This window comes from Ochotona curzoniae, unplaced genomic scaffold (assembly GCF_017591425.1).
Source record: "Ochotona curzoniae isolate NIBS_2020 unplaced genomic scaffold, NIBS_Ocur_1.0 scaffold_3223, whole genome shotgun sequence".
Lineage (NCBI taxonomy): Eukaryota > Metazoa > Chordata > Mammalia > Lagomorpha > Ochotonidae > Ochotona > Ochotona curzoniae.
In genome coordinates this window covers 5790408-5815939 of record NW_024467108.1, presented here as the reverse complement: position 1 = coordinate 5815939, position 25532 = coordinate 5790408, and the positions used below count along the sequence as shown (strand labels likewise).

Sequence of the window (25532 nt, the reverse complement as noted above, 5' to 3'; positions counted from 1 at the left end):
GACTCCAAAGACTTTTATTAAAATGACATTAATTATTTGGAAGTATAGATGGACGCCACAATATGCAGTGAACTATTAACTAAACCCACTGAATGATCTTTCTCACCAAATAGATAATGGGACAAAATTACAGCAATCATTTAAACAAAGAAAGCAAAACAAAACAAGATAAATATAAAAGTCACCCCATCAGTAGAAAGGACATTGAACTAGGAATCAAAAGGTATGGAGTCTCACTCTGGATAAACTTTCTAGCTCTCAGTTTGCTTATTCATACAATGAAAGGGTTGGAAGAGATCATCACCAGGGTTCATTAAACACTCTGACAATCCTTAACCTAAAATAATAGAACAATCTCTATAATTTACATAGGCTTGCTCTAGAGTTTATCGAAGATATTTAATAACTAGAAATAATGATATGCTTATAGTAAATGAGAAAAGCTTTGTGTAGAAGCTGAAGTGGGTAGTCTACACAAAGAATTAAAACTGAAAATAAAAATGAGAATGCTAGCAAGGGCCTTACATCTTTATGACCACAAAACTACTTTACTGATATCAAAGTGGATGGCAGGGGTCCTTGAATCTGCCTCCGGTTTAGTCTTGGATGCACACGGGAAACACTGCGCTTAGAAGTAACAGACTACAGCCTTTCTGGCGGTAAGAGGCAACAGAACTATCCATCTTAATCAGGAGACAGAGATAGACCAACACTACCATATTTTTTCTTTCTTCTACTGACTATATAGTCTGTCAGTGTTTCAGTACTCAGGGACATTGATCTTACAAGCAAACAAACTGCACCGATGATTATAAACAAGTCCAGAGGGGGGAAATGTGCTCAAATAATAGCAAAAATATACAACAGTGGTAGTATTTTAGCACAACCCATCTCTAGAGAAAACATGCTTCATTCCATTGAGCATGTGAATTCATACCTGTTGTCTGTTGGAGTTCTAACAGAGCTTTGATTGTTGAAGTAGCTGATTGTGATTCACTGGATACATCCTGATAAATTATGGTGGGGCTAGTCTCCATTGCAATCTCATGTTCTGACCAATCCTGACGCCGGGAAGCAATTACATGAACTACAGGCTGGGAATCTGTTTTATATTAGTTAAGAAAAAACAAACCCTATAAACAAAGTTTCTCTTTAAAGAAAAACAATTTGTCTTTTTTTTTTCTGTTTTATTTATGTATTTATTGTAAACTTCTTGAATTATCTCCCCAAGAATACTGTAAGCCCCCAAAGGGCTTTAATGTCTTTCACTTCTGAATCCAATTAATCTATTCATTATTTCCACAAACGGGACACCTATGTATTAGAATTTACACTTGTCATTAAAAATGAAAAGGTGCTCACAGAAAAACCACAGGATGTTCAAGAAGTACACAGTCTAGTTGGGGAGACAAACATGTTAAAAGACAAATTACAATTCAATGGGACAATTGTTATATAAATAGGTGTGCACTGGTGTAAGTGAGTGCTTTGTGTCTAATAAGAACAAAATGCTATGGGATTTGTATTTTCCTCCACAGAAAATGTGATCTGTAATACAGCCTCAGCATACTGAGAAGAAATCCTGTCCACAGACAGCAAGAAAAGACAGAAGTTCCAGAAGCAGAGTTTTGTAACAGACAAGTATAACATTTGAAGCTCTAAGTCTTGGGTTATAATTCCAATTTTATGAATTATTAGCAAGCTGACTCTTTGAGTCTTAGCTTCCTGTTTCTAAAATGGAACAATAAAATCATCTCTGGGATTTCTGAGGATACAGAGAAATAATAAATGTAACCAAGCTATATAAACTATGAGGGACAATATGAGCACTACTGTTGTGACTTCCAAGTCCTAGTTAGAACTCTGTTAGTTTGAAAGCAAATTACAGCTCTAATTCAAGGCACAGAATATTGATGCAAGTCAATACAAACAGGCATGAAATCAAGCAATAAATTATTTAATATATTTTCTAGCTATAAAATAAGTAGTTGGGACTTAAGTATTGATAAATTCCTAAGATGCTTTAGCCAAGACACCACATGAAAATCTTGGAATAAACAAAGGCATGACTTCTACTCTCAAATTTAATCATAATGGGGAAACAAAAAGATACATGATTCTGTATCTTAGCGTAAGTATAAAATGAGTAGGACAAACAAGTCAAACAATTAGAAAACAAGAGACGGCTTTGAATTGGGTTGTTCAGTAAAGCATCACAAAAAAATGAAATTCAAGTACCTCTAAACCAGATTAAATATTACAAAAGTTCAATCTTTTATGAACTCTATGTTTTTGAAAACCACAGAATTATCTGAGGTATTGGAAGTGGAAAGCAACTCTTCTAACAAGACAGTCTTCCTAGAGGAACAACAACAATAACAATAAAAACCCCAACAATATACCATATTATATACTACACTTAACAATAATTTGATATTTAGATTGCTGCCAAAATACTGAGTAGATTACCACATTAGGGATATAAAACTCCCATTAAAGAAACAAACAAACAAAAAATTAGAGATTTAAAGGACCCTATATTGCATTACCAAATGTCCACTAAAGCAAGTAATATTTTTGGTTGATCTTAAGTAGACAGGTAGAACTGAAATTTAACAGGATTGATTAGTCATTACTTTTATGTAACCTAACATCTCAAATTTAAGAAATTCTATAATAAAGATAAAAAAATGACTTAACTCACTGAGATATATTGAGTGTTTAGAAGGCAGAGATTGTGTTTGTAGAGACAAAGGTATAAAGAGATGGAAAAAGGGAAAATAAACTTTCACATGACAGCACCTATCAGAGGCATGCCCCCCAAATAAAAATCACCTGTTAGGGACTAGGAAGATTTTTCTGCTTCTTCCTATGCATATTCAAGAAAAGAAAACCAAACTACAGCAACCTCAACAGCTGTGACACAAAAATGAGTGTGAATCTAAGTGAAAAGCACACCTTGACTGATTCCTCTTACTATTTTTGGTGTATTCTGAGACCTAGATAAATCTGCCTATCAAATCTGCCACTGGAGCAAACAGTGCAATGACTGGGACAGCAGGACTCCAAGTTCACTAGAGCACCCTGCTTAAAGGAAGTAGTTCCATTTAATCAGTATTTATGGGCATACATTGCATGTTAGGTATTACAGACACACTTCAGCATTATAACCAAAGGCAGATCCAGGCATCTCTATAAGAGTATCTTTAAATTTTTTTAAAAACCAAAGATCTATTTCATATATTCATAGTATCTTAAAGCTTCTTTGACTAAAAAAAAAAAAAATCTTAAAGTTGGCTTAGTGCTGTCATCAGTCCTATACTAAAATCCTCACAATAATATCCAGCCAGTCAGAGAACTCAAGTACTAAAGAACTAGTTGCTAGCTCACCAATTTCCTTCCATCTCTGTACAACCCTGACAGTAAGAAACAGATACCCCTAAGAATTCTACTCAGTGGCACTAGTGTGCATCTAGGTATCCACAAAACCCAATTGTTTCCCTGTTCTACATGACAGTCCCCACGATAACTAACAGCTGTTCCCATGTCCGCCATCAACCCAACTCATTCCATCTTCTCTTCTCTATGAATATCCTGTCTCCTCTAACCATACCTCACAAAAAAATGACTCCAAGATACGTTGCTCATGGAAAACATTACTTCTAAATTAAACCTAAAATGGAAAATGTATCTTTCTGTGAAGCACTGTCATAAAGCTCAAGGCCTTCACAGTATTTAATTGCCTAGATAACATTATCCAAAATCTTCTGAGAACATTAGTTCCTCTAGATGTTCTGCAAAAGAAGGTTGCATGGTCAAGAAAGTTGGGGGGCATCGCACATTACATATTTCACTCTTCATCTTTCACAATACATCCAGTTGTGAAAAGTTCAGCAAACAGCATGGTTTGCTTAATCTGGATTTATATCTCACCCTAACTCCGACTTACTGAAATTATGGGTCTTCATGGAAAAAACATCCTAGAAACTGAGTTGGGATCTACTCAAAGCAATGTCTCTACAAAATACACTTATGCATTTGTCTCATGTCTTGTTCCATTTGAAAATCCCAGCCTTTGGCTTTGTCTCCTTGTTTCCTTTCCTTTTGCTTAATACAATCTTTTACATAATCTACTTTGTTTATTTACTTATTGACTTTTGAAGACTTTTTTTATTGGAAAGTCAGATTTACAGAGAGAAGAAGAGACAGAGAAGAGAGATATTCCATCCACCAACTCATTTCCCCAAATGACTTAACAGCTGGAACTGAAGCAATCCAAAGCCAGGAGCCAGCCAGGAGACTCTTTCAGATCTCCCACACTGGTGCAGAGTTCCAAGGCATTGGGCCGTCTTCCAGGCCACAGGCAAGGAGCCGGATGGGAAGTGGAGCAGCAGGGATTAGAACCGGTGCCCAAATGGGATGCTGGCACATGCAAGGCAAGGACTTTAGCCACTAGGCTACCATGCCAGGCCTATGTAATCTACTTTAAAACATTTTTAAATGAGGTAGGACATACTTTTTTTTAATTGTTCACATATGTTCAACATAAATCTAGAACCCATTAAGGTCTGCCCATTCCCTGTGACAAAGTGCAGGGGGCAGGAGAAACCCATTTAAGAAGAAAAGCCCAAGAGCTATAGAAAGCAAATAGTCCAATTTTCAGTAAGTAACCTAGACAAGTATGACCTTGAACCACTAGGCTTGGTTGCCTAGCTTTCTAGTAATAATCTAATAGCAGTCCATGAGTATACTACTTGAAAGACAATGTTGGGAGAAACCCAAAGAAGAAACACTTTGGAGCCAGGCAACACAACTGAGATTGTAAGGCTGATGCTTAACCTTATGTCACAGTGATTACGGTTGCTGCTCTGCAGGTTTTTCATTCACTGAACCTTTTAATAAATACCTAGTCAGATACATACAAATGATTAAGATGCTGAAGCTTGAGAAGTCAATACTCTACTAGAGAAGAAACAATTGTAACACATTAATAAAAACTGCAAAATGAAACAATCAATAGTAAAATAGTAGTACAATGCAGTATTGGAAGCATGACAGAGAAGGAAGGATGAACCCTCCCAGGCGGATTAAGAAATTCTCTTCACACAGTAATGGTGAAAGTTTCTGTTATAGCCTGTGAAGAGACAGTTCAGGAATTAAAGATGAGGCCTACACTTTTCCTTGGAGATGGAAGATAGAAGAGAAAAATCTAAAGATATCAAGTAAAATTAAGGCAGTATCTTGACATTAGACACACTTATTCCAGAACTTGTATAGGGAAAGCTACCAAAAAAATCTGATTCTTTCTTAGGTAAATGTACAAAGAAAAATGGCCTTTAGAAACACATCTATGGATGTTAAAACTGAGAGATGAGAGTTTAATGTTAAAACTTATATAGTCTCCAGCTACATTCTGATAAGTTACTATTAATCTCAAAAGAAAATGTTTTCATTATGAAAACAACTGGAAGACATCATCTCAACCGAGTGATCAGTGTTAACAATATCCATCTTAGGACAAACTAACATCCTATATTTCTTCATAACATAACATACAACTGACACAACATCATGTGTGGAATTCAAGCTGAATCTAATCATGAGGTAACATCAGCCAAAATCAAATTAAACAATATTCTACAAAGCAACTGACGAATACTATTCAAATACATTAAAGTCAAGAAATTCAAAGAAAGGTTGAGGGACTATTCTAAACTAAAGGAGAATAAACAACCACAACTGTTGGGGTGGCAGAGGTTTAGCAACCTAATCTGTCTGCAATGCTTGTATTCCATATGGGTGCTTCTTGAAGTTCCAGCTACTGGGAAAGCAGTGGAAGATGGCTTTCCACTCGTTGGGCCCCTACACACATGTGGGAAACATGGAAGAAGCTCCAGGGTATAGATTGACTCAGTTCTGACTGTTGCAGCCATTTGGGGAGTGAATCAACAGATGGGAGATGTCTCTCTCTGTCTCTGCTTGTCTCTCTGTGTAAATCTGCTTCTCAAAAATAAAGAAATAAATATTTAAAAAATAATAATAATAACTGCTACATGTAGCTAAGTGCAACATATTATCTGAACTGGAATGTGGACTGGGAGGTAGTTAAAATAAAGAACACAACCAGACAATTGATGATATTTGAATATGTAAATTATATAATAGTATTACAACTGCATTGAAATTCCTTATTTCAACAATTGCATGTTGAGGAGAAAAACTCTGGGATAGGTGCCATAGCATAATAAGTTAAGCCTCTACCTGTGGTGCCAGCATCCCATATGGCCGCTGGTTCAAATCCTGGCCACTTTACTTCTTTTCCAGCGCTTTGTTAAAGTGCCTGGGAAAGCAGAAGATGGCCTAATTCTTGGGCCCATGCACCTACATGAGAAACCCAGAAGAAGCTCCTACATTCCGGCTTTGGAAGACCCCAGTTCTGGCTACTGTCGCCATTTTGGGAAATGAACCAGCAGATGGAAAATCTCTGTCTCTCCTCTCTAAATCTGCCTTTCAAATAAAAATAAAAAGATCTTTTGAAAAAATAACATAAAAAGATAGTAAAAGAGCAAATGCCCTAAAAAGAAGAAAGAAAAATGTTAAGAAATAAGGACATATAAACACTATGTATGTAGAGATAAAGGAACATAAACCTATAATTTATTCAACCAGCCAAGATGTTAAAAAAAATTATGCACACACAGCAGAGTCAATAACAAACCAAACAGGACAAAACATAAACAAGTAGTGAATTTAAGCAGAGTAAGCACAGGAGTTTTTTACATACTTGCAACTTTTCTGTTAGAATTCACATCAAGAGAAAACAGTGACAATAAAAGGGAAAAGTGGCTGAAAGCTATTAAAGCAGCAATGTAATGAAAAAAGATTGCTATATAGCACCCACATTCCTGTTAGGTATGACCCTCATATACTTTAAAAATCATTATGTCATTCTGACCAAAACTTTTATTCATTTCCCTTCAAAAATACAGCAATATATACCCATAGCTCTTGTCTTTGTGAGGATATATTAAAAGGACATACAGAAATTGGGGGATAGGAAAAATGTAAATCGTGAAAAAAATTTCCTATATTGTCAGTGTTAGATGTGTCTAATTTGAATCGTGAAAAAATTTTTGGTACAGAAATAATACACAATAAATAAAAATATATGAAGTCTAGGCGGCTAAAGTCCTTGCATTGCATGTGCCAGGTTCCCATATGGGTGCTGGTTCGTATCTTGGCTGCTACACTTTGCATTTAGTTTCCTGCCTGTGGCCTGGGTAAACAGTCGAGGATGGCCCAAGGCCTTGTGACCCTGCACCTGTGTGGGAGACCCAGAAGAGGATCCTGGCTCGTGGCTTTGGACTGGCTCAGCTCTGGCCATTGTGGCCACTTGTGGAGTGAGCCAGCAGACAGATCTTTCTCTCTGAATCTCCTTCTCTTTGTAAATCTGCCTTTCCAATAAATAAATATATATAAAGTCCAGTATCTATTCCATTTTCACAATGAAAACTAAAGATTTAACTGATGAAGTAGCATGTTTAGGAAGTACTAATTAATTTATACCTCCCCTGCAAAAGGAATAACAATTTCAAAAAATGAATTGAGATAATGAATCTATAGATATCTATTGCTCCTGTCCAATTCTGTTTCAACATTAATTCAAAAACTAAACATTTTACCTGTACTCTGATAGTATGTCTTCATTCATGATGACCTACATATTCTATATCAAAACGTATAGTTTGAGTTCTGTTTACCAAGCTTCCAATCTAGCTTACTACAATGCGTACCTGGGAAGAGAGTAACAATGGCTCGAGTACTTGGGGCCACCAAAGTGGGAGACCTGGACTGAGTTCTGGGCTACTGGCTTGACCCAGCCCTGGATTTTATATGGAAGATAAAAGATATTCTTCCATCTATTTATTTTTCTCTTTCAAAAATGTATAAAGGGCCGGGCACAATGGCATAGCGGTTAAGGTCCTCGCCTTGAACGAACCAGGATCCCGTATGGGTGCCGGTTCTAATCCCGGCACCCCTGTTCCCATACAGGTCCCTGCCTGTGGCCTGGGAGGACAGCCCAAGACTTTGGGACCCTGTTTCAGATCGGCTCAGCTCTAGCCATTGCAGCTGCTTGGGGTGTGAAACATCAGACAAGATCTTCCTCATGTCTCTCCTCTCTGTATATCTGCCTTTCCAATAAAAAATAAATAAATCTTTAAAAAAAAAATATATATAAATTAAAACAGACATCAGCTGAATTTAGAATACCATTTGTATAAAATAAAATGGTAAATTTGTATATAATAAAATGATAATTCCAAAGAAATGACTGTGCAATAAATCATCATTCCTTCATAACTAGTATATAAACTAGCGAATAATTATATAAAATTATTTAGCAGATTGATTTATACAATATTACTATCATTCATAATTTTTTAAAGGGAATAATCCACTTTCTGAAACAAGTGTCATAGTGCTTGCCTTTAAAGTCAACATTTTCCTTTGATCCCATCAATGAATCTTCTACAACTATTTTAAATGCTACCATCTACTTCATGAAGAATTTTCACTGGCGGGTGAACATTCACCTTTTGCCATTTTGTTTTGTTTTTTTTTTTTTCCCTAAAAGAATTCTAACAGAATTCCATGTATAAGTTAAAATTGCCTATTATAAGATATTAAACTCCTGGGGGAGGGGGAGGAAGAAGGAAGAAGCATATTTTATTCAACCACTATAGGAAACAGTACAGTGCTTAGTATAAATTAATAAATAATTGTCAAACCCAATGCAATAATTGGCAATGTAAACCATGCAAAACTAATTTGGTAAGAACTCTATTGAAGAGTTAAAATAATAAATATGAAAACAAGAAATAAATACTCATGCCACATGACAATCAGCAATAGAAAAATTAAGGATGCTAAGAAATCACTCCAATAGCTGATGTTGTACAATGGGTTAAACCACCATCTGCAATGCCAGCATTCCATGTATGTGCTGGTTGGAGCTTGGGCTGCTTCACTCAAGAGCTAGCTCTCTGATACTACACCTGAGGAAGCAGCAAAAGACAGCCCAATTGCTTGAGCCCCTGCCACCCACATAGAACACCCATATGGAGTTCCAGGCTCCTGGTTTGGTCCTGGCCCAGACCTGGCCATTGCAGTCAATCAAGCAGACTGAAAATCAATCTCTCTCTCTCTCTCTCCCTTCATCCCTCCCTTCTCATTCTTTGTTTACACTTTTTCTGTAACTCTGTCATTAAAATAAATAAAATAAATCTTCTTTATAAAAATCATTCCAGTAAGGCTAGTGTGGAGGCAGGGAGAAGAAATGAAGTGAGTGAAGAAAGAACAAGAGAAGACAGTTTTGCTTACATGCACATGAGCACGTAAGCACAGGCACAAATATACAGATTGAGCATTCCTAATCCAAAAATCTGATATTTGAAATTCTCTAAAATCTGAATCTTTTTGAGCACCAATAAGGTTTCCCAAGTAGAAAATTCCACTCCTGAATCAGGTAATGAAAGATCACGGTCAAAATAGACGCATACTAAAAATGTAAGTTATATTTAGCCTTTGCAAATAAAGAGTGTATGATGAAAGTCAATTTTGTGTTCGAAGTTGAGTCCCATTCCCAAAAGATAATTATATATATATGTGTGTGTGTGTGTGTGTGTATTCCAAGATCTGAAAAAATACCAAGTCTGAAACACTTCTACTCTTAAGCATTTTTTCAAAAAGAGATCTACTTAATCCATACTCTGATAAAAGGATTGTTAAGGTAACTGAGACATGAATCCTAGATCTACAGAAGATTTCAAACCTATGATCTTAAGTTTATTTCAAGAACCTTCTTAGAAGAATAGCTTATAAGCACCAAGGACAAGCGTTTCTCTTCTAAGGAACCTTCCTTATAATTAGGATAATCATACAACTATCATCTGGGAACTTCAGAGAATGAAAGGAGGCACTTTTAATACCTACAGCATGTCAACGGGCATGACTACATCCTGCGCCATGCAAACCACAATGAACAGTCTATCATACTGCCCACTTCTGGCCACCTGGCTTCTTTCTTGGAATTCAGCAATAACATTTCAAAAGGTGTACTTACTTTCTTGCATACTGCTTCCCCTCCCTACCAAAACCAAGCAGGAAGAATAGGAAAATTAGAAATTGGCAGAGTTCTATTCAATTTATTATTACCCACATGATGAATTTAGCATCTAAGGCTTACCAGTCATCTGATGAACACACGCCACACAGAAAAGAATGGTAAATTTTACCAAAATTGAAATCTTAGTGCACTGACAAATAAGCTAAAAAGAACTGGCCCAAAGGATAAAAGCAATATAAGAATGTTTTGAAATCCTTAAAGCAAATTGTTTGAAAATATGTCAGCTATGTTTATATAAATCAGAAGAAAAAGGCATCTTCATCTTACCTTGGGAACTCTGCGAAGACTCTGTAGAAGAGGAACTACTATCTGTATAACTTTGTGGTTCTTCCTTTGCTTCTTGAATAGATGAATTACCAGCCTCTGCTACCCTGGATGCTTGCTGTAATGTTTCTGTTACCAACTGCCTTGTTTGTTCACTAACAACTGTGGCTTGAAATGTTACTGGTTTGGGTTTAATAAGAACCTGAGAAGAAAAGCAGAAGTATATCAGATAAAATTCTAGAGCACATTTAAAATATTCAACTTTTAAAGCCATGTATCAGTATTTTTCTGATATAAAAAATAGGATTCTATACACTTACTATGCTTTGGACAAAGCATTGCGCATCAAAGACTAACTCAATTTACAGATAAATTATAGTTACACTGGGGGCCTGCACTGTTTGGGAATGAGTTAAGCCTCTACCTGTAACACCAGCCTATCAGGTTGGCACTCATTAGTATCCTGTCTGCTCCATTTCTGACCCATCTGCTGCTAATGTGCCTGGTTCAAGTGGTTCAAGTGTTTGGACTGCTATTACCTATGTGGGAAACCTGTATGAAGTTTCAGATTCCTGACTTTGCCATTTGGTGAATGAACAACCACATGAAAGATATCACTCTCTCTAATTCCTTCAAATAAATAAATACATTTTTCTTAAATCACTGCTACTTAAAATGCTTTGAAAACTACATGCAAGTTAATAATAGCCATGATTCTGAGTCTCTGCATGTGTTTTCTTGCCTATGCAATATGTATACTCCAGTAGAGTAATAGCCACAAGCAAAGGATGGCCCAAACAAAAACAGACAAGAAACCTAAACTGCCATGGAAATTTGTGGATTTAAAACAGCAACAACACCACCACCATATTTGCAGCAAAACTAGTAACACAGAAGCATTTGATTGTTTTTATTTGTTTTTTTTTTTAATTTTAGGTCCCATATAAAAGAGTGAACATATGCTATTTGTATTTCCGTGTCCCAATGGAATTTTCAAACCATAGCATCAGTCAAGGTCTCCCTCCTTCTGAACTTTCATCAATCTAATAAAAATAAAACCCTATTTTACTTAACCCATTGTTTTTCAAGTATGTTTGCATTAATTCACCTCCTCAACACATGTGCAAAGCTTGCTTGAAATATACACATTCTGCAAGGAACTTGTTGGAGAATGAACACCAATTTAGGCATTATCATAAGTAACAATGGAATGTTTTGTGGCAAAAAGCACAACCATAGACACTGGAACAAGTGTAATAAGAAAAGTTCAAACCATACCATTCCACCTCAAAACTTAGAACCTAGGAGTTGATTTCAATTGGATTGATGAAATAAAAATGTCATTTTACCACAATTATTTTTATTTCTACCCTATATAAGATTCTAAATATTTTCAGGCACATAAAGTCACTTACTTCCAAGTGCAAGAATGAAATCACAGTTTTTATTATGCCTTAAATGATGGCATAAATGAAACTGTCATGGGTGAACTCAACAGGCAATTTGGACTTAACTATAAAACTTATGTTTTAGATAATATAAATTATTTGTCTACCATTCTGACAGAACAGGTTCTAATGACAAATTATTATAATTTGCCAATAAACCTAAGTCTACAGGTAAATATCCTTACCAAAGTTTTAAGATATCATCTCAGATAAGTCTCAGAAAAGCAATTCAAGGCACTGACAATCAATAGCCTAAACAACACGAAATTAGATCCTGAACCTTAAATTCCTAAGTTTCCAAAAAGTTGACTTATCTTTTCTTGATTGAAGAATGAACAGATCACTGACTTCGCCTTTAGACAGGGTTTAAGTAATAAAATGCTTTAGATGGCCATGTTAGTATACAAAAATGTGCTTTCACAGGTTCTACAAAACTACCATCTTCCACCAACAACCTACTCTTCAAGTTACAATGCACACCATCAGCAAGTTTCATTCCAAGGGGATTCTTCCCCTAATCTTTGCTTCTAACATGACAGAAATACATACATAATACACACATACACACACGTGTATATATAATATACTCATACATGTATATACATATATTATGAATCATATATACCATAGTGTATGGTTATATGCCATAATATATATAATATATTGTATATAAGTGTATGTTGTATACAACTTATAAGTGTATAAGATATGCTTATGTATGGTATGTATTATAGGAATATATATCATATATTATATATTACATGCAATAAGTATACAAGCATAAATATATGATACATAAAATATAAGTATAAATACATAAGTATACATATATAGAAGAGAAAAACAGATTTTTTTAAAGAACAGATGATTAATCAGTCTTAAATTCAAATAATCAGATTTTCTTAAGATGATTAAGTTTTTAAAAGATTCTTTTCCTTTAAATTTCTCCCTGGGAATTTTAGAAACTTAAAAACAAAAGCCAAGAAAAAATTACCATATCTTATTGCATACCTGTGTTTTCCCTTGCTGCCCATAAACAATTTTTGTTGGGATGATTTTAGCTGCTGGCTGAACAGTGGAACCTATTCCTTTTGGTTGAGTCACAATCATTTTGGTGATAGGCCTTGTAGCAGTAATGATGGCCGGCTTGGCTCCTGTGGGTACTGTCTGAAGAGTCTTTTCCCCCTAAGTTTAAGTCAAGGATTATATAAGAGAATTATACACATTTAAATGAAAATAACAGTCTTACTGAAAAATCACAAAATGTTTTACAGAGATAATGGAAAAAGAAAATCAACATAAGATGATATGAAACCTCTTCTTCACACACACGGACATGAGTATCTGTTCTTATTTTTTGCTCATGTGTACAAGCTCATAGCACTCATCAGAACAGCTTTTTCAGAAAATACCCTGGTGATTGTAGTCTTTCATTCGGATTGGGTCATCATTCTCGGGACACCTATGGTTCCTTCCATAGGTGATTAAAAATCTTAGACTTAGTTGAAATGATCTGACCAACTTCTATTCCCAAAAAAAGAAATCAATCAGTACATTTTTAAAAATGATGTAAGAATATCTATCATACTGTCCAACTGATAGAATACGAGTCAGAAAATCTTGGAATATATATATATATATATAAAATATTCACAATGGTATCTCTAACAGTTGAATTACAAACCTTATCCTCAATAATACCTTATTTTTCATATTATTCTTTATGTTCTAATTCCTCTGAATTAAATATTTATGTATATTTAACATTTCTGTGTAATATACTAGTACTTAAATGGTTCATACAAAATAAACTTAAGTTCCACATGCATAAAATCTTTTTTTTTTTAATTTATTTATTTTTATTGGAAAGGCAGATTTACAGAGGGGAGAGACACCTGCTGATTCACTCCTCAAATGGCTGCAACAGCTGGAGCTCAACCAAACCAAAGTCAGGAGCCAGAACTTCTTTCAGGTCTCTCACGCAGGTGCAGGGTCCTAAGGCTTTGGCCCATCCTCTACTGCTTTCCCAGGTCACAAGCAGGGAGCTGGATGGGAACTGGAGCAACTGGAACACAAACCAGTGCCCTTTTGGTATACCAGCGCATACAAGACAAGGACTTAGCCAATAGGGTATTGTGCCAGGCCTATCAAATAACAGCAATACACAGTACAGGGTGGGTGTTGTGGAACAGAAAGTGAAGTCACCATTTAGGTTGCTCATGTCCCATAGCAAAAGTAACTGGGATCAAGTCCTGCCTCTGTTTTTTATTCAGCTTCCTGTTAATGTACCTGGGAGGCAGCAGGTGATGGTACAAGTGCCTAGGTTTCTGTTACTCACATGGGAGACCCAGACAGCGTTCTTGGTACCTGAGTTTGGACTGGTATATTCCTCGCTGTTGCAGGCACTTAGGGAGTGAAACAGGAGCTAGAAAATCTGTCACTCTCTGCTTTTGTCACTCTGTCTTTCATATAAATAAACAAACAAAACTCACACAAAACACATAATAGAATGTCTGTAGAAAAGTATGGACAAAAGATAAAAACAGTAACTAGATTGATGTTAGTTCTAAGATTATATAGCAATAAGGAAAGAAAAATTTAGGTTATTCCCCACATCTCATTATCATTATGTTACTAATATCACTTTAGTTGTTTAGCTAGGTAGCTTAAACATATTTTCTATACTTTCATTTGCATTTTAAGTATCATTTCTAGCCATTCATGAGTCCAAAGTCTTTTTACTGAACTTAATTATAGTAAAATACAATGATTTTACTAAATCATTTAAAATCAAAAAATTAAAAAGGAAATGAAAAAACCTGAGATTTTTTGCCTGTTATTTTTTTCTTACTGTCTAACTTCTATCATAAAAAAATGTGCAGCCATTTAAACTTGGCAGCCAGTAAAAACAAAGCACCCAGGTGACCTGGTTCAACATCATTTCCTCTGAAATCAGAATATGATTACAAACATCATTAAGTTCAAATACCTGCTCTAAATTATTTAAGAGAAACATGAAGTGACTGCCAATCATCTGATTACTTATTTCAACACACAGATATCCTTCATATTTGTATCTCTGGAAATAGTTTCGGTTTATTTGCCAGGAACTGTTAGCTTGCAAGTGGGCATACACACCTATGAAACAGCTTAATAAAACTCTGTCCCAAGAATGATGACCCAATCCAAATGAAAGACTACAATCACCAGGGTATTTTCTGAAAAAGCTGTTCTGATGAGTGCTATGAGCTTGTACACATGAGCAAAAAATAAGAACAGATACTCATGTCCGTGTGTGTGAAGAAGAGGTTTCATATCATCTTATGTTGGTTTGCTTCATTCACTAAGATGCTGCTCAGACAGATCCATCTGACAGATGTGATCCACATATGTCTCTGAGATCTCTGTGAACATTTGGCATCCATTCCTAACCTCAAAACATTTACAGAAAATAGAACTAAAAGATAAGTACACTTAATGCCAAAAAATTTTGAAATCCCTGCATACAAGTTTTATATAAATGCATATTATAAAAAGTTTGCATAGATTTTTTTTGCACTAAAATATACTTATCTTTTCATTCTACTTTTCTGTTAATTTTTTGAAGTCCCTTCATATACCAAATGCTATTAAGCTGCAAAACACACTGAAAAGGGTTCCAAATATCTTATTCTCAATCCTGGCTTTTGTTTGGATTACTATGTAAATCCAGAACAGGAAAAAGTGATGCTTTTCCTTGTTGAAAAATTTTCAATCCTGCACCCTCCTAACACTGTAAAGACTGTTATGCCTAAGGCACCTTAGCGAGACTTTTCTTAAAGGAAGTATACTGTTCCGTTTTCTAATAAAGTAAGTCAGGCAAATCAAGCCCAGAAAGCACCAAGAAACACAAAAACAATGACTAATAACTTCTACCTGCCAGGCACTGTTTCAAGCACTTCCAAGCATTTTCAATATATATATATATATATATGGCTCCTGAAAATCTTACAAGTACAGAGCATCATCCCCAATGTACAAATGAGGAAATTAAGGATTAGAGAAAGTGACTAACTCACCCATGATCAAACGATTACACACTAAGAGACAAAGGCCAGTTTCTTCTAAACTCCTAACAACTGCCTTTAGGATAACAAATGAATTATTTTGTTGGTAATTTTTTTTACTAGTTCAAGCAGGCAAAAATGGAAAAAGAAAAAAAAAATCACCATAGATTATTTAGTCTTAATCTTAAATACTTCTCTCTGTTCAACCTAGACCAAGTAGTAGATAAAATAAAATTTTGTTCCTACATAAGCCTCTTGCAGTTAATACAATGGAATTTCCCATCAGGACCAAGCTAAATATCTAAATATGGTCACAAGCTAAAGATCTAAATTTAGCAATGAGGAATTATGAACAATGTGTTTTAAAAATTACTGTGAAAAACAGCATCAGTTGTGGTGTGTTAGTAGTTATGATATCACAGTAGTAGTATATGCAGTTACTCTGGCTATTGTGGAGTGCTAAAGTCCTTAGGCAATATTTATATAGCTGGTGTTTAAAATCCTCAATTGATTGCTGAATCTGAGGTTCAAACTCTTACTTACTCCAGCATTTAGCAATGTTGTGACAACATTCTTGCCTGGGAGGCCTTGAATGGTCGTTCCTTTTCCTGTAGTCTTTTGTACAACAATCACGTTGGGCTTGGAAGTCATCGGGATTGTAGTGATTTTGGTAGTCGTCCCTTAGAGAAAGAGGAAGAAAAGCAGGCCTGAGTTAAAGACTAGTGACATTTGGATATATTTTTCTGCTTATGTAGTACACAATTTATACATATAAGTCAAGGTCATCCCCAGATGATGCTAAGGTTATGACAAGGATGGAATGAAGGCTTGGAATAATAAGTATGCTACTCTAAAATGAAATTATTAAAAGACTGACTCTTAAGTAGTCAGTCATCTTTTGGGAAACTACCCAACAAACTCAGAATTCAAAAATATCACTGTCAATATTCCTTTACCTGACCAGTTAAATGAATAAATCATACTCTATTCCATTACATCTTTCTCTCCTAATTCAATATTTTATTTATGTGGTTGATATGATGGGAGAACTTTAAAAAAAAACTCTTACGTTCAAATATTTATCAAAATTTATACAGCATAAGACTCTAGAAAAAAAGTTATGAAAAGAAATGGGTCACATATTTTTGTGTAACTAAAAAAAAAAGGACAAAATGGGTAAATTTTTCAGTGTTAACACTGTTTTGGATGCTTGCACCCCTTATCGGAGTGCCTGGGTTCAAGCCCCTATTCTAGTACTGATCCAGCTTACTGCTAATGAGCTCTCTGAGAAACAGCATCTGTCGCTCATGTGCCTGGGAAATCAGCAGAGGATGACCCAGGTGCTTGGGCCCCTGCCACCCACACAGAAGACCCAGCTGGAGTGCTAGGCTGCTGCTTTGGTCTGGACAGATCCCTCTGTTGCAATCAGTGAAGCAGGAGATGGAAGATTTTTATTTTCTCGGTCTCTCAGTCACTATGTATTCCAAACAAAGAAATAAATATTGAGGAAGGAAGAAGGAAGAAAAGAGAGGAAAGAGGAGAAAAAGAACTCAGAATATGTCAAATTGGAAGAAGGAAGAGGTGGAGGAGGACAATTGGTTGAAAACATGTTAAATTAGCAAAAACCTTCCTAATCTCTACTCTGGTCTCAACTCCCTCTTGGGCTACAAAATCCTAAATTATTTTGTCCTTAACATACTATTAACTTCATTAATTTCTATCCTCCATAGTACACCATAATCTCCAGTCTAACAACTTCATCATTATGTGTTCTTATTGCTGGTCACACAAAATCCAAACTTCTCTGCCTAGTTTTCCAGGTTCTGTTAGATTTTAATTTTTAGGATTTATCCAACACATGCCCTTCCTCCAGTATTAGTTTCTACAGTGATCCTTGAGTATGCCAATCTCAATACTACTCTTGCTGCTCTAATTTCTTCTATGAAAATAAGGATGTCATATTCTTCTTTTAGAGAACTGTATTGTAAGTTAAATGACTAAACACAGAATATGACCTGCGGTCATGGCCACAGTTAAGCCTCAGCCTATGGGGCCAGCACCCCCTATAAGTGCCAGTTTGAGTCCTGGCAGCTCCACTTCCAATCCATCTTAATATTAATGGCCTGGGAAGGCAGAGGAGGAGGGCACAAATCTTTGGGTGCATGCACCCATATGGAATACCTGGAAAAAGATCCTGGTTCCTGGCTTTGGACTGGCTCAGTTACAGCCACCGTTGCCATTTGGGGAGTGAATCAGAGGGTAGAAGATCTTCCTGTCTCCTTTTCTTTGTAACTCTGCCTTTCCAATAAAAATCAGTAAAATATTTTTTCCCCAAAGATTGATTTATTTTTATTGGAAAGGCACAGTTACAGAGGAGAGACACTGATTCACTTCCCTAATGGGCATAATGGCCAGAGCTGACCTGATGCAAGAAGCCAAGAGTCAGGAGTTTCTTCTGGGTCTCCCACAGGGGTACAGGGATCTAGGCTTTAGGCCATCCTCTACTTCTTTCCCAGGTCAGAAGCAGAGAGCTTAGTGGAAGTGGAGCAGCTGGGACACGAACCTATACTCATATGGGATCCCAGCACTTGCAAGGGGAGGATTAAACAATTGAGCCATCACACTGGGCCCAGAAAAATACATTCTCAGAAAGAAAAAATAATGTTTAATTTCTTCAACAAGAAAATTTTGTCATTCCTTCCTAGAGTTTTAAAAATAATTCTGTGTTAAGAGTAAGAATATTTGAGGTACCAGGGCAAGTGTTTGGCCTAGGAATTAAGACGCCAGTGAAGATGAGAATATCCCATGTTGGATGGCCTATGTTCTACACCTGCCTCAAGCTCCTGACTCCAGCTTCCTGCTAATGCAGACTCACAAGGTATGTAGGTGATGATGGCAATTTGTGATCCCTACTCCCCAGCTGAAGACCTAGATTGAGTTTGCAGCTCCTGTGTTTGGTCTCACTTATTCTGGGCATTTGGAAAGTGAACTTGTAATTGAGAGTTTTCTCTTTCTTTGTCTCCCTGTTTCTCAAAAAAGTAAATAAAATTTTAAAAAACTCTAATTACATGTTACTTTTGAAAAATCTTGTTACAAAATATAATAATTTATTTTCCATTATCCAACATCTTATCAGTCCAAGATCATACTGAAAGGCTAAATAATAGCAGTTTTATCAATGGACTAGTTTTATAACTGTTTATCCCTTTATTTCCTTTGTGAAGAGTCACAAAAACCAAGTTACCCATTATACACATTTCAACTTTTGACTTTTAATTAGCTCCAATCCCTCTGTGACTGTGTAGACCTAGTTTCACAAAATATTTGTGTAATGAAAAAGTATTTTTAGAGTACCTAAATGAAATGTTAAGCCATGATGATAACTACACCAAAGCACAAGGGCCTCTACTGATAAAACTTGTTTAAAAGGAAAATTACATTTATATCTACTAAAATGTCTAGTAAAATTCTGGAACCAGCATCATGGCACAACGAGTGAAGCCAGTTCCCTGCTGCACCAGCAGCCTGTATGATGGCAGTGTCAGTTTCAGTTGTTCCACTGCCAATGAAGTTCCCTGTCAATATGTGTCAAAAGGCAAGGTAGACAGCAAAGCGCTTGCTACCCAGCCACACATGAGGAAGACTCGGATGGAGTTCCAGACTCCTCATTTTGGCCTGAGCAGCTACTGCAGCCAAATGGGGAGGGAACCACAGGATAGGAGCTCTCTCATTACATATCTCTTCCTTTGTCAATATGCCTTTCAACATAAATCTTTTTAAAGAGTTTTCTAAAATTTATTTTTTTTAAATTTTTGCTTGAAAGTCAGTGTTACAGAGAAAGAGGGAGAGACACAAAGAGAAACAGAGATCCTCTGCTCTAGTTCACTCCCCAAATAGTTACAATGGCCAGAGCTGGGCTGATCTGAAGCCAGGAGCCAGAAATTTCCTGAGTCTCCCATGTGGGTCCAAGATCTCAAGGATTCCACTGCTTCCCCAGGTCATAAGCAGGAAGCTGGACGGAAAGTTAAGCAAGGAGGACTAGACCGGCACCCATATGGGATATCAGCACTGCAGGTGGAGGATTAACCTGCTGCCAGCCCCAGCAAATAAATAAATCTTTCAAGCAACACATAAAATGTCAAATCTTTTCCATTACATGGTTATGAAACTGTTGCAAAGCAAGTCCATCAGCTTAATAAAATGAGGAGGGAGGAGAGAGGATGTTAGAAAAGGTAACAGCACAAGAAAAAGTGAGGGCCTGGCATGGTGGCCTAGTGGCTAAAGTCTTCCCCTTGAACAGGCCAGGATCCCATATGGGTGCCAGTTCTATCCCAGCAGCCCCGCTTCCCATCCAGCTCCCTGTTTGTGGCCTGGGAAAGCAGTTGAAGATGGCCCAAAGCCTTGGGACCTTGCATCCACATGGGAGACTCAGAGGCAGCTCTGGGCTCTTGGCTTTAGATTGGCTCAGCTCCTGCCGTTGCAGCCACTTGGAGAGTCAATCAACAGACGTAAGATTTTCCTCTCTGTCTTTCCCACTCTGTATATCTGATTTTGCAATAAAAATAAATAAATCTTAAAAAAAAGAAAAAAGTGAATGCAACACCACACTAAAATAGAATATAATTTGCGTCTAGACTAAGCAACTATAAATATCTGAAAGTCCAATGATCATGTTTCTACATCTCAAGGAACATCTAACTTATAGTGAAGAAGTATTATTAATTACATAAGAAGAGGTCATCTTCTGCTTTCTCAGTAGCTGATCTATACTTGTCATGGCAGAACAGAATGTATACAAGCTCATCTGTTTGGCATCCTTTAGGACAGAGAACGAAATTCATGTACATCCCTATGTGTCATGACACCTTACACAGTATCTGACTAGATCTAACTATATAGGCTTTATTTAAAAGAATCAAGAAACAACAGGTACAAATAACTATGATTCACATTTATACCACAATGGGCTGTGCTTTGAATGCATTCCAGGAACTCATGGTTTCAAAAAAGATGCTTATGAAACTTTGAGCAGCATGGTGAAGGACTTAATAATCACAAATTTATGGGCTAGCTTTTACAAATCACAGATTCTGAAATTATCTTAACAGCTTTGCCTTGTAGGTCATGTTTTACATTACTTTGCCCAGAGAAATCTGGCTATGAGTAAATGAAAAACTGCATAAGCATGGGCCACTGTTGTGGGATGAGCAGCTGCCTGCAATGTCTACAAGCTTAGCAGAGCACCACTTTGAGTCCTAGTTATTCTGCTTCCAATCCAGTCCCCTTGTTAATGCTCCGGGAAGGCAGTGGATGATGGCCCACGAGCTTGGGTCCTTGCCACCCACAAGGAAGATCCATGTGAAGTTTCTGGCTCCGGTTTTCACCTGGCCAAACCTCTGCCACTGTGACTATTTAGGGAGAGAACGAATGAATGGAAGATCTCTGTCTCTCCCTTTCTCTCTGTCACTATTTTTCAAATAAGTAAAAATAAATAAATCTCTCTTATAAAGTGCATAAACAGCTCAAAGTTGAATTAAATCAAGTGTTGCCATTGTATTTACAATTTGGCATTACAAGTGGATCTAATCTGTGTAAAATGGGCATGATTCTTTAATTCTCACCAAAGTTCACCAAAAAACTTAAAAATCTCAGTTATTTCAGACATACACGTTTAAATAATTATTTGACAGATATAATTACCTGTCAAGTCAATTAAGATTATTTTAATAACAATTTTTAAAAATTTGACCTTTCTTGAAAATACTTTGTAAGCATTAACTTCCATTACAAGATTTTATTTAAAAAATTAAGAACTACATAAAATAATTTATGCATAATTATATTTACCATAGTGTTATTTATAATAACAAAACAATAAAAACAACAAAAACATTTATTCATTAAGAAAATGAAAGAATATTATGTAGATATTAAAGAGAGGGATGACGGGCTGGCATAACTTGCTAGAGCCAGCATCTCAAATGGGTGCCAGTTCCTGTCCCAGCTGTTGCATTTACCGATTCAATCCCTTATTTATGGCCTGGGAAAGCAGAAGATGAGCAACCAAATCCTTGGGACCCTGCATTCACATGGAAGACCAAGAAGAAGCTCCTGGCTCCTAGCTTTGCACCTGCCCAGCTCTGGTCAATGCAGCTATTTGGGCAGTGAACCAGAGGATGAAAGGTCCTTCTCTGACTCTTCCTCTCTTATCTATTAACTTAGACTTTCCAAGTAAAATAAATAAATCTTCAAGCAAACAAACAAAAAGCAGATAGAAGAGCTATGTTTTTCCCTCTCTCTACACAGCTCTCTCTTATAATTATATAAAATAACCTTTTTTTTTAAAAAAAAAGAACACCATAAAATAACAGAACTGTGTTTATATAAAGAATAGTAATAAGTAACACAAAGATCAGGGTAGAAGTTTTTAGTGGGAGAAACTGTGGAATTAATATGTCAAACCATAAAAAGGGGATACAGACATCATGTGAAAGGAATAAAAATATTTCAACTATTTATCAAATACATCCTAGAGCCGGAAAATGTTAGGAACTCATTTTATGAACACCCATGCTCTTGAAATAGTAACTAACCATCGAATGGCTTTATACTTAAATTCAAACGTGGATAATACGCAAACAAGTACAGGCTATATAGTTCTCAGATAATGGCTCTTCTATGATCACATGGCCTACTTGTATTGCTCTATAAAGCAGCCGCACCATAAATAATGTCTGAAAGCACAACTCTTGTGACAACTAGACATTCTTTCAAGTTATATAGTACTATAAATGCATATATAAGTAAAGAAAAACCCCTCAGGCCATAAAAAGCTACCTACCAATGAAAAACGTTTTGAAAAAACGTTTGATTAAGTGTTCTATACTATTTAAAAATATTGTCAAGTAATAAATTATAATTTGAGTTTTAACTATGTTATTTAAAACACCCTCTTAAAACTTGGAGTACGATGATTTCTTCCCGACTGGTTTCACCCTCCTCAGTTTGGCAAACCTTGGATTTTCTCACTTACACTTAAAAGTAAAGCCAAAATTAACAGCTTTAAATATAGTGCATTATGCCAATACCATGCCCTGTTTTGCTTTTCTCACTCCCCGAGTTATCAGCAACATGGAATTACTGCCAAGAACTTCAATCCCCCAATGTAAAAATGTCAGAACAACTCATCTGGGACAAACAAAATATGACTAGCCTGGAAAAATGGTGACAGTTAAAAATCCACACGTCTTGTTCAATCATAATTATTTACTTTATCGTTTTAATTAAAAAATAATAATCAATGAAAACAGATGTTAACATTCTCACTTCGGGGTCCATAATCCAAATACTTCTGTGGGGATTAATGAGCCAATAAAAACGAAGGAAGGCTCCAATATTCCAGTAAATAGGCAAATGGTTAGCTTCACCATCTGAGTAAAATATTTTTAAAAAGCAGTTATGTTAAATGGTGAAAAGAGCAAGTAAAGATATTCATTTTCTTTTTTTATTTTCAATAAGCCTAAGTCACACTAGTATGCAAAATCATGAGGTGATATAGAATCTCATGAACAAATATTAGTTCTGTACTATCTTTCTTGTATGACCATGGGCAAGTCAATGTGACTACTTTCAACTCAAATCTGCCTTCATCTACAAATTGGGCACGGTACATACTACCTCAGAACTGTTACGAGGCCTGATTAGGTTTAACTGGGTTGTAAATGAAAACTTTCCATGTCAATATAACCTACAATCTTTCTATGATAATTAAAAACAACTAAACATTCTTTCTATTTAAGACTACCAAAAACTGCACGTTCAATGCAAATATTCAAAGGAAAAATCCATACTTAATAACTAAATATAAAGAATGAAAACAAAGTTTTAGACTTGTAAGTAGAAAACCAAAAGAAAAATTGAACAGAATCTTTCAATAGTGAAGTAGATTTTTTCCATTCATGGAAGGTCATTTATATGTTTAACATATTTTAGTTATACCTACCAGAAACTATATTACTGCTAATTATCTTGCCCCCCAAAGTAGCTAATGACTTGGGTACGACTGTTATGATGCTCCCACTGGTAGTTTTCACATACGTTGCAGCGCCAGGGGTCGCAGCCATCCGACCTATGGATGGACTCACTGTTGGCCGGGTATAAGTCGCCTGTGTGCCTATAAAAAGGAAAAAGCCACAGAAAACTTTGTTATTACATATAAAAGAATGATAACCTACACCATTTAACTACACTTCAACCTAATGCACATGACTTCCAGCTCGAAAATGGAACTTCAATGTGTAAAGACATTATAATTTTACAGTCAGTTTTCAATGCACATAGGAAGAAGTGAAACCAGGCCAATTTGAATTAATTTTACACATAAAACTTTGTGATGTGTTGCATAAAATTACAAACCCAAGAATAATTACTAACCCTGTTCCCTCTTCCATTAGACTTCTTCCACTAGCTAAATGCCAAAAGAAACTTACATTTAATCATCTTTCCTGCCACAGCATTTTAGATACATTATAGATTTTAAGCTCTCTGCATCTGTTTTACACTGTTTCAACATCAAACTCAATGCCAGCATTCAACAAATAAGGCTATTTTTTGGCCTAAAATTTTTATAAACTTTTTCTGTTTTGTGCTCTGTTCCACTCTAAATATTAATTCCATCTTTAAAAAGGTTAGTAGAGACTAAAATTAAAGCTGCCAAGAATTGCTAGGAATCTTTTTCTTTAACTTTTTCTCTACATATTTCCTTAACTTTTGACCTGTTGAGATATTTTTCTTCATAACTTTCAAAGGATTTTACACACTACACCACTATTTCTAGGACTTCACTATATTCCCAAACAGGAATGAAAAACTAGCCAGACGAGCCCATTTTAGTTTCTTGCAAATTAAGCAACAGAAAGATTATCCTAAAACAAAGAATTTTTAGCCTTGGGAAAAACAAAGAAATAAACAAAAGATAAGTTAACACCTTCAACTGAAAAAAACTTTTCCTCAATAATTGGATTCAAAAGCTACCATGATACCCATTTTCAACAAACCCATTCCTCAAAAAGAGGGGTGGGAGGAGTGTGGTCTCATTAAGTTATTCTACTTTTCTTTTTTTTTAAAGATTTATTTATTTTTATTGGAAAGGCAGACATACAGAGAAAAGGAGAGACAGAGAGGAATATCTTCCGTCTGATGATTCACGCCCCAAGTGACCTCAACGGCTGGTGCTGTGCCAATCCGAAGCCAGGAGCCACGAACTTCCTCCAAGTCTCCCACACAGGTGTAGGGTCCCAAGGCTTTGGGCCATCCTCAACTGCTTTCCCAGGCCACAAGCAGGGAGCTGGATGGGCAATAGAGCTGCCGGGGTTAGAACCGGCGTCCATATGGGATCCTGGCATGTTCAAGGCAAGGACTTCAGCCGCTAAGCCATGGCGCCCGGCCCAGTTATTCTGCTTTTAAAAAGCACAGTCACTAGTCAAAAAGAAAACAGAGGGCTTTGTGATAAGCTGCCGCCTGCAACACCAGTGTCTCAAATGAACACTGGTTCAACTCCTGGCTGCTCCACTTCAGATCCAGCTCACC

General features: G+C 36.2%; 1 protein-coding gene across 11 annotated transcripts in view; it reads right to left on the bottom strand.

Moving 5' to 3' along the window:
- Window positions 1-25532, bottom strand: part of EMSY (EMSY transcriptional repressor, BRCA2 interacting) — a 95448-nt gene that overhangs the window by 12876 nt on the left and 57040 nt on the right. For all 11 annotated transcript variants that reach the window (XM_040964377.1, XM_040964386.1, XM_040964382.1 and 8 more), the window contains 5 exons: window positions 23947-24117; window positions 16488-16624; window positions 12910-13083; window positions 10454-10652; window positions 938-1102 (listed from right to left, as the gene is read on the bottom strand). In XM_040964377.1, the coding sequence (XP_040820311.1) occupies window positions 938-1102; window positions 10454-10652; window positions 12910-13083; window positions 16488-16624; window positions 23947-24117 (846 nt within the window). The remainder of the gene's footprint in view (window positions 1-937; window positions 1103-10453; window positions 10653-12909; window positions 13084-16487; window positions 16625-23946; window positions 24118-25532) is intronic.